This window comes from Scyliorhinus torazame, chromosome 22 (assembly GCF_047496885.1).
Source record: "Scyliorhinus torazame isolate Kashiwa2021f chromosome 22, sScyTor2.1, whole genome shotgun sequence".
Classification (NCBI taxonomy): domain Eukaryota; kingdom Metazoa; phylum Chordata; class Chondrichthyes; order Carcharhiniformes; family Scyliorhinidae; genus Scyliorhinus; species Scyliorhinus torazame.
The window spans coordinates 12,013,117-12,026,289 of record NC_092728.1 but is presented as its reverse complement, the minus strand read 5'-3'; the positions used below and the strand labels follow the sequence as shown (position 1 = coordinate 12,026,289).

The window sequence follows — 13,173 nt, the reverse complement described above, 5'->3', positions numbered from 1 at the left end:
TGGTGCAGCGGGAAAGCGCCGTAATCCAGAGGCCCGGGTTAACGCTTTGGCGCAGACACCGGTTGAAATCCCACACGGCAGCGGGTGGAATTGAAATTCAAATGCCACCATCGGGAATTGAAAGCTAGTTTCAGTAATGGCGACCGTGAAACTATCGATTGCCGTAAAATCCCATCTCGTTCAGGTAAGGGAATCTGCCATCCTCGTCTACATGTGACTCCAGACACACAGCAATGTGGCCGAGTCTTAACCGCCCCTCTGAAATTGCCCCAGCGAGACACTCTGCTCAAGGGGGCAACTGGGGATGGGGCAACTAATGCTGACGTTGCCTGTGATGCCCCTGAAAGAATAAATAATGTGCCAGATCACCTGAGCTAAAGGGTTAAATGACAAGGAAGGTTGCACAGACTAGACTTCCATTTGCTCAATTATCGAAGGTGATCAAACCGAGGTGGTTTAAGATGATGAAAGGCTTTGGTTGGATCAGGGAAACTGTTTCCTCTGGCATGAGAGCAAGCACCTCTGTGCAGGACAAGAGGACAGAACCTTAGAATTAAAGCCAGGACTGCGGCTCATTGAATATATTCAAGGGCTGAATTAGACAGATTTTTCAATCGACGAGGGGAGTAGAGAGAGATTGAGGGGAAAGCGGAGGCAGGCCCAGATTCAGATCGGACTTGAACAAGCTGTGAGAGGCCTCTGGCCCCTAATTTCTTATCCTGCCTCACAAAGCTGTCGAGGCTGGGGCTCAATTGAAAACTTATGATTTATGTGGATAAAGGGTATAACATTGATTTTAAATTCATTTTTGCAATGAGCGGGTCTCTGGCTTGTTATTCCAGAGTCGACTGCACCAGCGACTGCAGCGCAATTTGAAACACAGTTCCAGTTCGGAATTACTATGCCTCGTATTCTAATCAGTCCAATGGAGTCTTCCGGCAGGAGAGGATAGAAGGGCTGAATGGCCATGTCTTGTTTCTAGGTAACATCCGAAACACAGGAGGGTCAAGTCTAAAAATCACTGGAAAGACTTCCTTTTATCCCTGCACCACCAACCCATTTCCACAGGCCACGCACTAGCCACTGATGCCGCAGTGAAAGCTGGCTGCTGGGAAATGGGACCATGTGGGGAATCTGTGCTACTGGGAGTCAGCGACATTGCGACCAAAGTCATAACTGGGCCCCGCGCAAATAAAAGCAGTCGGCAATGCACACACTAACACCTTGTGAGAAAAGTCACTCCTCCACATGATTCTTGCACTCGGCTAGAGTTCCAGAGAGAGAGGCCGTCAGTTTTTCAGCATCCTACCTAACCCAGCCCTGCTCAATCCAGTCCCGTTACAAATGGACAGCTGCCCCAACGTCTGGCAGGGGAGCTGCTAACCGGAGAACCCCCAGCTTTAAGTCAATCTGTGCACAGCTAGATTCCAGCGAGCAACAATGTGACCCGGCGACAGTACGAGCGCTCACCTCTGCTCTCCGACAGGGCCTGGCTCGGTTTGACCTTCCGCAGTGGTTGCCAACTCCGAGGGCGGCCCCCCCGGTTCTTCAGTTGCTGGCCTCGCCTGCTCGCTGCCTCCCGCGCCGAGGCACTCTCCTGCTGTTTCCTCCAACATGCCGGACACTGGACTGCTCGTGTCCATGGGCGAGCCCTCCAGCTGACTGCCCACTGTCACCAACGCTTCAGAACCTTCCACTCTTTCTGGAGACTGGGAGGCTGAGATCAAGTATGCGTGCGCAGGCAGGCGAGAGAGAGAGAGAGAGAGAGAGCGAGCGAGCATGGGAGCATGCACACGAGAGCGAGATAGAGGGGGGCGCGCGAGAGAGGGAGGGCGCGCGAGAGAGGGAGGGCGCGGCGGCGAAAGGGAGGGCGCGGCGGCGAAAGGGAGGGCGCGGCGGCGAAAGGGAGGGCGCGGCGGCGAAAGGGAGGGCGCGGCGGCGAAAGGGAGGGCGCGGCGGCGAAAGGGAGGGCGCGGCGGCGAAAGGGAGGGCGCGGCGGCGAAAGGGAGGGCGCGGCGGCGAAAGGGAGGGCGCGGCGGCGAAAGGGAGGGCGCGGCGGCGAAAGGGAGGGCGCGGCGGCGAAAGGGAGGGCGCGGCGGCGAAAGGGAGGGCGCGGCGGCGAAAGGGAGGGCGCGGCGGCGAAAGGGAGGGCGCGGCGGCGAAAGGGAGGGCGCGGCGGCGAAAGGGAGGGCGCGGCGGCGAAAGGGAGGGCGCGGCGGCGAAAGGGAGGGCGCGGCGGCGAAAGGGAGGGCGCGGCGGCGAAAGGGAGGGCGCGGCGGCGAAAGGGAGGGCGCGGCGGCGAAAGGGAGGGCGCGGCGGCGAAAGGGAGGGCGCGGCGGCGAAAGGGAGGGCGCGGCGGCGAAAGGGAGGGCGCGGCGGCGAAAGGGAGGGCGCGGCGGCGAAAGGGAGGGCGCGGCGGCGAAAGGGAGGGCGCGGCGGCGAAAGGGAGGGCGCGGCGGCGAAAGGGAGGGCGCGGCGGCGAAAGGGAGGGCGCGGCGGCGAAAGGGAGGGCGCGGCGGCGAAAGGGAGGGCGCGGCGGCGAAAGGGAGGGCGCGGCGGCGAAAGGGAGTAAGCGCGTGTCAACAAGAGAGTGCGCGTCAGCGAGAGAGAACGCGTCAGCGAGAGAGAGAGAGCGCATTAGCGAGAGAGAAAAGTTAAGCACAAGTTATCCACCATGACATTTTTAAATGCAAAGTCAGAACGAAATAACAAAAACATTCGCTCTTCAGCACTCCTGTTATTTCCCCTGGAATATAAGGGCAGGTGACTTCCCCTTATGTACTGTTCAATCAACATCAGCAAAGCAGATTAACCTACAGAAACGTGATGTTGCTGATCATTTAGCTGCGGGAAGGGATGGGGCAATGGCGTTTATTTGAGGGGGGGAAACCTTTCTCGGCGAGCCCACAGGAAGCTGCTTCCCTTCCCTTCCGATGCTGGTTCCTCTTTTCACCGGTATCTCCCACACTCTCGACATGCTTCCCCACCCCCACCTCCTCCCAAGGTATGTAGATGGGAATGGAGGTACAGATGAGCCAAAATCGGATTGAATGGCACAAGTTGATGGGTGGACTGGCGTCCTGCCATTCCCACGTTTCCCCGGAGCCCTTGAACCTACATTTGCAGTACGCACGCGCAATGTCCCAACCCTGTTGTTCGATTGCCACTGGTGCGGGCTTGATCGAGGTGCATCGCTGCTCCATCGCCTGACCTACCTGTCGTCGGTGCCGGCGACATTTCCATCTGCAGGGCCTCAGCCTCTCCGCTCGGTCTGTCCGGTGCTGTCTCAATGGGCATTAGGGATTGCGCGGTCACATCCTCGGCAGATCCCAGCTGCAAGGACGAGGCCTGGCCTCCAGGCTGAAGGGTGGTCAGGGGCTGCTGGGCGGTCTCCAGAACGCCCAGGGCCTGGCTCTGTACACTCGGAGTGCCCTCCATTGAGGCCGGTGCTGGCAGGAAGTTCTCCAGTCGAGGAGTATCCAACCCAGTGGAACCAACGACAGGCTGTTCAGTGTCTGGAAGGAAAGTTTAAAAAGAAAAACATCAATGCATCTGTGTTTACAACACTCCTCCAATTAAAAAATGCAGCACTGTGATGTGAAGTCCAGAAACTACCACATTTTAGCCGTTATAGGATGCGGTCTGCGTCTGTGATACCCCCACACGGCGATGGGAGGGGATCTGTGTCTGTGATTCCCCCACAGGGCGAGGAGACGGGAGTCTGTATCTGCAATTCCCACACATGGTGATGGGACGGGGGTCTGTGTCTGTGATTCCCCCACACGGCGATGGGACGGGGGTCTGTGTCTGTGATCCCCCCCCTCGGCGATGGGACAGGGTTGATTCCCCCACACGGCGATGGGACGGGGTCTGTGATTCCCCCACACGGCGATGGGACGGGAGTCTGTGTCTGTGATTCCCCCACTCGGCGATGGGACGGGGGGTCTGTGTCTGTGATTCCCCCACACGGCGATGGGACGGGGGTCTGTGTCTGTGATTCCCCCACACGGCGATGGGACGGGGGTCTGTGTCTGTGATTCCCCCACACGGCGATGGGACGGGGGTCTGTGTCTGTGATTCCCCCACTCGGCGATGGGACGGGGTCTGTGATTCCCCCACACGGTGACGGGACAGGGGGTCTGTGTCTGTGATTCCCCCACACCGTGATGGGACGGGGGTCTGTGTCTGTGATTCCCCCACACGGCGATGGAACGGGGGTCTGTGTCTGTGATTCCCCCACTCGGCGATGGGACAGGGGTCTGTGTCTGTGATTCCCCCATACGGCGATGGGACGGGGTTCTGTGTCTGTGATTCCCCCCCTCGGCGATGGGACGGGGTCTGTGTCTGTGATTCCCCCACACGGCGATGGGACGGGGGTCTGTGTCTGTGATTCCCCCACTCGGCGATGGGACGGGGTCTGTGATTCCCCCACACGGTGACAGGACAGGGGGTGTGTCTGTGATTCCCCCACTCGGCGATGGGACAGGGGTCTGTGTCTGTGATTCCCCCATACGGCGATGGGACGGGAGTCCGTGTCTGTGATTCCCCCACACGGTGATGGGACGGGGGTCTGTGATTCCCCCATACGGCGATGGGACGGGGTCTGTGATTCCCCCACACGGTGACAGGACGGGGGGTCTGTGTCTGTGATTCCCCCACACAGTGATGGGACGGGGGTCTGTGTCTGTGATTCCCCCACACGGCGATGGAACGGGGGTCTGTGTCTGTGATTCCCCCATACGGCGATGGGACGGGAGTCTGTGTCTGTGATTCCCCCACAAGGCGATGGGACGGGGGTCTGTGTGATTCCCCCACATGGCGATGGGACAGGGGTCTGTGTCTGTGATTCCTCCACACGGCGATGGGACACGAGTCCATATCTGTGAATCGCCCACACAGCAATGGGACTGGAGTCTGCTTCCCCCACAAGATGATGGGACACGGTTCCGCACCTGTGATTGGCCCAGACGGCGATGGGACAAGGGTGTACGTCTGCAATTGCCCCACACGATGATGGGACACGGGTCCATATGTGATTCCCCACACAGCGATGGGATGGGGTGTATGACTGCGATTCCCCCACACAGTGATGGGACGAGTGAAAGGTATGGAGTTAAATGTCTGCTCCCATGGAGAGCTAGCACAAACAAGGCGAGCAAAATGGCCTCACTCCTCAACTCGCACCGCTCTCGGATGCTAACTTGGCATCGGCACGGCAGCACAGTGGTTAGCACTGCTGTTTCACAGCGCCAGGGTCCCTGGTTCAATTCCCGGTTTGGGTCACTGTCTATGCGGAGTCTGCATGTTCTCCCAGTGTCTGGGTGGGTTTCCTCCCACAAGTCCCGTAAGACGTGCTGTTAGGTGAATTGGACATTCTGAATTGTCCTTGTGTGTACCCGAACAGGCGCCGGAATGTGGCGACTAGGGGATTTTCACAGTAACTTCATTGCTGTGTTAATGAAAGCCTACTTGTGCCAATAAAGATTATTATAATCTAATTCCTGCGGCACGTCTGAACACTGCCTGAGGCCACAAGCCATTGCAGGCAGTGGGTTATTCTGCGTGATTAACGGGATATCAATTGGGCAGATTTGGGGGTTTGGTCATCAATGACGGGCAGCACAGTGGTTAGCACTGCTGCCTACGGTGCTGAGGACCCGGGTTCGAATCCCGGCCCTGGGTCACTGTCTCTGTGGAGTTTGCACGTTCTTCCCTTGTCTGCGTGGGTTTCACCCCCACAACACAAAGATGTGCAGGATAGGTGGATTGGTCATGCTAAATTACCCCTTAATTGGAAAAAATAATTGGGTACTCGAAATTTAAAAAAAGAAGGAAATTAATGGCAAATTAAAAAATCAATGACGCTCAAACTTCCCAGCTCATCGGAGACAAACCAGCGACTGAGAAATACGGGTTCAAACAAGGATGAGGAACAGAGGAGAAAGTGTCTCCCAAAACAAGTTGCGATGATCAGGAACACGCTGCCTGACAGGACAATGGAAGCAGATTCAATTTGTGGGGGTTCGGTGTGGTGAGAGGCTGGTGGCCGTGAACCCTGCCTACCGCGCATATACCCACCCGTTAACTGGCCATGTGTCCTCATGGCTTCCAGCGCTGCTTCGGCAATCGAGGCAGCCATGTTGCTGATGGCTTCATTCGTGGCTGACAGGCCGCTGGAGCTCACACCTGTGAGGGTGCAACACAAAGGTATCAGGACCACTGAAGGGCAGCTCACAAAAAGGGGGTGGGAGGGAGGGGGGGGGGGTGGGGAGAAGAGATAATGGAGAAGGGCACAAAGTGAACAACACGTAGCAGAGCTTCACCAAGTAGGGAACTAAAACTGGATGGGGCGCACTGAACATTCAAGCCAGCTCCCAGGAGGACAAAGTCGAGGGCTGTGAGACTAAGTCACGATTGTTGCGGCCGATAAAATAAACTGAACACAAATCAGCTTAGAAAGGCAATGGGAAAGGGTCCTGACTTAGTGGTTTGCGTTGTTCAGGCAAGTCTGATCTGCTCACCAGGACTTTCTCTCGTTCCATTAGTGCAGAGAAAGTTTTACTCTGAATCCAACCTGTACCTGTCCTGGGAGTGTTTGATGGGGACAGTGTAGAGGGAGCTTTACTCTGTATCTAACCCCGTGCTGTACCTGCCCTGGGAGTGTTTGATGGGGACAGTGTAGAGGGAGCTTTACTCTGTATCTAACCCCGTGCTGTACCTGTCCTGGGAGTGTTTGATGGGGACAGTGTAGAGGGAGCTTTACTCAGTATCTAACCCCGTGCTGTACCTGTCCTGGGAGTGTTTGATGGGGACAGTGTAGAGGGAGCTTTACTCTGTATCTAACCCCGTGCTGTACCTGTCGTGGGAGTGTTTGATGGGGACAGTGTAGAGGGAGCTTTACTCAGTATCTAACCCCATGCTGTACCTGTCCTGGGAGTGTTTGATGGGGACAGTGTAGAGGGAGCTTTACTCTGTATCTAACCCCGTGCTGTACCTGTCCTGGGCGTGTTTGATGGGGACGGTGTAGAGGGAGCTTTACTCAGTATCTAACCCCGTGCAGTACCTGTCCTGGGAGTGTTTGATGGGGACGGTGTAGAGGGAGCTTTACACTGTATCTAACCCCGTGCTGTACCTGTCCTGGGAGTGTTTGATGGGGACAGTGTAGAGGGAGCTTTACTCTGTATCTCACCCCGTGCTGTACCTGTCCTGGGAGTGTTTGATGGGGACAGTGTAGAGGGAGCTTTACTCTGTATCTAACCCTGTGCAATACCTGTCCTAGGAGTGTTTGATGGGGATAGATAGAGGGAGCTTTACTCTGTATCTAACCCCGTGCTGTACCTGTCCTGGGAGTGTTTGATGGGGACAGTGTAGAGGGAGCTTTACTCTGTATCTAACCCCGTGCTGTACCCGTCCTGGGAGTGTTTTATGGGGACAGTATAGAGGGAGCTGTACTCTGTATCTAACCCTGTGCTGTACCTGTCCTGGGGATAGTATAGAGGGAGCTGTATTCTGTATCTAACCCTGTGCTAGGGATGTCTTGGTCGCTTCACTGCTGGCTCCCTGAACACGCATTTGCACTTGAATGAGAATTTAAAAAGTCAAAAACCAGTTAAGAGTGGCAGACGTTTTGTTTTAATATTTCCCACCTCAAGCTCTGAAACTGCACCTTACAGAGAACCTTGATAACCCCGACTTCCAAACACTACTATTAAAGCTGTGTTCTCCCCTGTTGGTTGCTTGACTGCTCAGCGAGGAAGGCAGTAGGTTGTATCGTTATCTCCAAGCAGGCAACGTAGAAAAATAACTAAGAGGGAAATCACTGCCCTACAACTATACAACCTACTACCTCAGCGTGCCGAAGCATAACGAACCAGTCACTCCTCTTCCAGGAGGTCAAATCCAAACGCTAGCCGAAGTCTCAGCAGAAACCTGACACTTTCATTTTACAAAGTGCTTTCCTGGAGTTCGGAAACTCCCACAGTGCTTCTTCAGATGCGCCGTAAAGAATTAAAAGCACAGAAACAAGAGCATTCGGTCAGTTTGTCTGTGCTTGTGCTCCAGACAAAACTATCTCCCCCCTCACTCAGCATCTTAACGGTCACATAACATTCGGCCAGTGTGTGTTTATCCAACTTCTCCTCGTAAATACACCTCTGTTATTCGCCTCGATCACTCCCTGTGGGAGCGAGTTCCACAATCTCCCCACTCCCTGGGTAAAGACGTTTCTCCTGAATTCCGCCCCCCCACCCCCCGGCAAATCCACTGATTGGGTTGGTTAGTAAGTGTCTTGTATTGATGACCCACGACTTCTGAGTGCCTATCGGAAGTGGAAACATCTCTATCGGAACCCCTTTCATCATTTTAAGACCTCGATCAGGTCACCTTATTCAACCTCGACAAGACCAGCCCCGCCCGTCCAATCTTTCCTGACAGTTATAAACCTCTCAAGTCCTGTAGCCAGTGGGTAATGTCGGAAATACTGCTGCCAATTTGCGAATGCCCACAAACAGCAACGTGACGATGAGCTGATTGTCCTGTCGGCAATGCACATTGAGGGGTAAGTATTGGCCGCAAGACATGGGGGGGAACGACCAACTCTGCTCTTCTTCCAATAGGCCTTAGGCCTGCATAACAGCAGGCTGGGCCTCAGTTCAATACCTCATCTGAAAGGCAGCACACCTCGAGAAATGCAGCACTCCCTCAGTATTGCACAACCCACTGCATGCAGCGGCTGTACTTGCGGACGAGTGGAAATCGGGCAGATAAACTGTCAGCCTATTGTGACAGCTTCTAAAAAAAGGAACAGCATCTATACATACAACCTTCCCAACGGTGCATGTGAAGAGCGCGCAGCTTTGGAGTTTTGGCAGGCGAGTTTGCCACCGTAGGAAAGACAGTAGATTGTATAGTTAACTCCGAGATCGGGTATGACCCTAAAACTATACAACCTACTACCTCATCCCAAAGGGCACCATTCCATCTCCAACCAGTCAGCGATGATTAACACTGAAGAGTGAACACGTTAGCATATAAAACACATACCAGAAGAGAATTCCAATGTGACAAAGCAGTGAGGTCACGTGGGGAACAGATAGAGGCACAAAGTCAGAGCTTCACCCGATTTCTGATGGCACACTGCTCTCTCTCACTGCAGGCCTAGTATCTCCTGCGCTGGACCTTAGGATGCGCTGCTTGCTCCCAGCTAAAGTCAATTGCATTGCCGCCTGCTTATGAGTGCACACACAAGCACATCCTGGCATTAATTTCCTTCTTTTTTTAAAATTTAGAGTACCTAATTTATTTTTTCCAGTTAAGGGGCAATTTAGCCTGGCCAATCCACCTACCCTGAACATCTTTGGGTTGTGGGGGCGAAACCCACACGAACACCAGGTGAATGTGCAAACTCCACACGGACAGTGACCCAGATTGAACCTGGGGCCTCTGCGCCGTGAGGTAGTAATGCTAACCACTGCGCCACCGTGCTGCCCATTAATTTCATTTTGTTCAGCTTTACTCTGTATCTAACCCCGTGCTGTATCTGTCCTGGGAGTGTTTGATGGGGACAGTGTAGAGGGAGCTTTACTCTGTATCTAACCCCGTGCTGTACCTGTCCTGGGAGTGTTTGATGGGGACAGTGCAGAGGGAGCTTTACTCTGTATCTAACCCAGTGCTGTACCTGTCCTGGGAGTGTGATGGGGACAGTGTCGAGGGAGCTTTACTCTGTATCTAACCCCGTGCTGCTCCTGTCCTGGGAGTGTTTGATGGGGACAGTGTAGAGGGAGCTGTATCTAACCCAGTGCTGTACCCGTCCTGGGAGTGTTTGATGGGGACAGTGTAGAGGGAGCTTTACTCTGCATCCAACCCCATGCTGTACCTGTCCTGGGAGTGTTTGATGGGGACAGTGTAGAGGGAGCTTTACTCTGCATCCAACCCCATGCTGTACCTGTCCTGGGAGTGTTTGATGGGGACAGTGGAGAGGGAGCTTTACTCTGTATCTAACCCCGTGCTGTAGCTGTCCTGGGAGTGTTTGATGGGGACAGTGTAGAGGGAGCTTTACTCTGTATCTAACCCCGTGCTGTACCTGTCCAGGGAGTGTTTGATGGGGACAGTGTAGAGGGAGCTTTACCCTGTATCTAACTCCGTGCTATACCTGTCCTGGGAGTGTTTGATGGGGACAGTGTCGTGGGAGCTTTACTCTGTATCTAACCCTGTGCTGTACCTGTCCTGGGAGTGTTTGATGAGGACAGTGTAGAGGGAGCTTTACTCTGTATCTAACCCCGTGCTGTACCTGTCCTGGGAATGTTTGATGGGGACAGTGTAGAGGGAGCTTTACTCTGAATCTAACCCCACCTTGCTTATAGGAAGCCTTTTGAACGCATTCGTTCCGCCCACCTCTTCCCACATGCCACATCACATTGTCTTTGTTACACTGAGATACAAACATAGATGGATACAGCAGGTGTAGATTCAACCGAGTAGGGCACTAACCTGTTTGACTCTTGTCACCTTGAACAGACGAGTTGGTCGCTCTGGTGGAACCCGCAGCCTGCTGTACAAACAGTGACAACAGTTAGCCCAGTGGCGTCCGTGCAAACCAAACAAATGAATGAGATCGCCCACACAATCAACTTTTCCTGGATCGCTACTTCAATCTAAACGTGACATGTTTGATGTCCAGCAAAAGGCACAGAAGACGCAGGATTAACAGGTCCTCGGACCAATTGGGGAGTGCAGCTTGCAGTTCCCCCACCCTGGAGAGTTCACATAACAGCTACCGTCTCAAATCACTCACCGGTGCATTCTGCTCCTTGTTCTCCTTCTCCTCCTTGGCCTTCTCCTCTCGCCTGGCCTCTTCCTCTGCCAGCTGCTTGCGGCGTTTCTCCCTCCGCTCCTCCAGCTCCTCGTCTCGCAGTGACTCCAGGTGCTGGATGATGGGCAGCTTCACCACTTTGCCAATTGGGAGAGGATTCCAGAGTTAATAGTGCAGCGTTCCAGAGCCCCGTGAGCCCACACCGTCACTCCCTCCCTCCACAAGGATAGGAGATGCTGACCTTTGTCCCACCTGCTCCGTCACATCCACTGTCAAGGGTGTCCAGTGAATGCATCACTCAGGATGACACCGTCCTGCAGTAGGCAGATGCCAGCTCAACCTCAATTGGTAACACCTTTATTTCAGAATTTCATGGGTCCAAACCTGAACTGAGAATCCAAGGCCAGTAATAATGACCAAGAAACCATTGCTGATTGCTGTAACAAGTGCCATATGCCTGGGCCTCTGGATTACTAGTCCTGTAACATTACCACTGCGTCCCCCCAACCTCGAATGTATTGAGATAAGAACGTGACAAGTGCCATACGCAAATCTTAAAGAATACGGTCACCTGCCTGGTACCTGCCTTCAGACCAGAGACCCAGTCAAAAGAAATCTTGTGCCTGTGGTCCCGGCCACTGAAGTCCGTACTTAGTGCTTAAGCTTTGAGTCTTGGTAACTTGTGCGGAGCTTATTAGAACACTGGCTAGTCTACATACTAAGCATGACATAAAAAGCATTAGAGTAATCTGGTGGCTGTAGGGAGGGATTAAACTTTCTCCGGACTGGGAGAGGGACAGGTGACTCACGGGCCTGATTGTGTACGAGTGGCGCGTACGCAAACTGCAGGCCTGTGGGCAAATTCAGCTCTGAAGCATTGCCCAGGAGCAGAGGCCAGGCCGCTGGTGAACAAGCTCTCGGGCATTTGCTGCAGGACACCAGACACCTGCGGCACTGTACACAAGCTGGCGTGTGGGAAGCGAGAGGGGGAATTGAAACACGGCCGCTTGTTTTGGTCTCCTCCTGCTTCCCCTCCCCCATCTTTGTTCCCCAGGCGTAAATGTTTCCTCCGCAACTACTGACAAATTCTCACCTGCCACGCAGTCGTGCATGCTTTCTGCATCCAGTACTTTGCATTCCTCAGTCCAGCGCGTCAGTGCAGTCGGAATGCTCGACAAGGTCCCTGCAGAAAAGAGTATTATAAGTGATGCGGTCGAAAGGGCCACAGCGGCGAAGCACTCCCTCAACTTAAATGGGAAAACATTTGCCTCACTGAGTTGGAAGATCACTGGCTTTCACTCCAGTCAACGAACTGAGCCCATAATACCAGCCTGGTCTCCCTCCTGCGAAACAGAGTGTGCAGCACCATCCAGGGTGCCATCCACCCTCCCCAAAGCCTCTCCTCCCTCCCCAAAGCCTCTCCACCATCCACAAGGCCAAGTCAGGAATGTGATGGAACATTCCCCACTTGCCTGCATCAATGCAGCTCCAACTCCACTCGAGAAGCTCAATGCCATCAAAGCACCAAGTTAAACATTCACCCCCTCCACCGCCGACACATAGGGGCAGCCGTGTGCACCATCTACAAAATGCACTGCAGTAACTAGCCAAGGCTCCTTTGCCAATACCTTACAAACCCATGACCTCTTGCACCTAGAAGAACAAGGGGCAGTAGGCACATGGGGAACACCCCCGCTTACAAATTCATCTCGGAGCCACTTACAATCCCCAGCCCCCCAATCGCGCCAGAAATGGTTGGGTTCTGAAGCCCCTGGATCCAGGTCCCTGCCCCCGAACCACTGCCCTGCCTGGCGCTGAAATCCCCATGTTGCCCGGCTCACATCCGATTCGCTGCTTCACCTGCTTGGCTGGTCGTGGCTGTCTGGTCATGGAAGAAGTCATCCAGGAGGTCGTCGTCCGATCGGGCAATGATGTGGACGTCATCGTTGCCCACCAGCAGCCTGGCGCGGCCGCGGCTCTGCAGGGGCAGGCTGCTGCTGAGCTGGAGGATATCCGCTGCGGCCGAGGGCCCAAGCAATCTGCATGCGATAACAAGCCGGGGCACAGGTTAATAGGGGCAGAAATAGGACAAAAGCAAACAACACAGTTCATCACGGGAGCAACAGAATTCAAAAGCAGAGTAACAATACCAAACTTGTATTGATCCCGGTTAAACCACATGTAATACGCACAGGCTCCAGCTGCTATTATAAAGATACAGAAGCCCGAGAATAGGGCAAGAAAATTACGGACAGACTTTCATTTATCCAGTACCTTTCACCCACTTAGGACATCTCAAACTAAATGTGCAGTCACTATTGTAACAAAGGAAACAAGGCAGCCAACTGCATAAGGTCAGGGCA

At 54.2% G+C, this 13,173-nt stretch overlaps 1 protein-coding gene across 1 annotated transcript in view; it reads right to left on the bottom strand.

Annotated features, from left to right (window-relative positions):
• The window catches only part of LOC140399430 (E3 ubiquitin-protein ligase HUWE1-like), a 212,632-nt gene that overhangs the window by 20,870 nt on the left and 178,589 nt on the right, over positions 1-13,173 (bottom strand). Inside the window, exons 57-63 of the mRNA XM_072489007.1 lie at positions 12,671-12,849; positions 11,904-11,993; positions 10,793-10,947; positions 10,489-10,549; positions 6,079-6,186; positions 3,216-3,515; positions 1,471-1,717 (exon numbers count right to left, since the gene is read on the bottom strand). Of these exons, the coding sequence (XP_072345108.1) occupies positions 1,471-1,717; positions 3,216-3,515; positions 6,079-6,186; positions 10,489-10,549; positions 10,793-10,947; positions 11,904-11,993; positions 12,671-12,849 (1,140 nt within the window). The remainder of the gene's footprint in view (positions 1-1,470; positions 1,718-3,215; positions 3,516-6,078; positions 6,187-10,488; positions 10,550-10,792; positions 10,948-11,903; positions 11,994-12,670; positions 12,850-13,173) is intronic.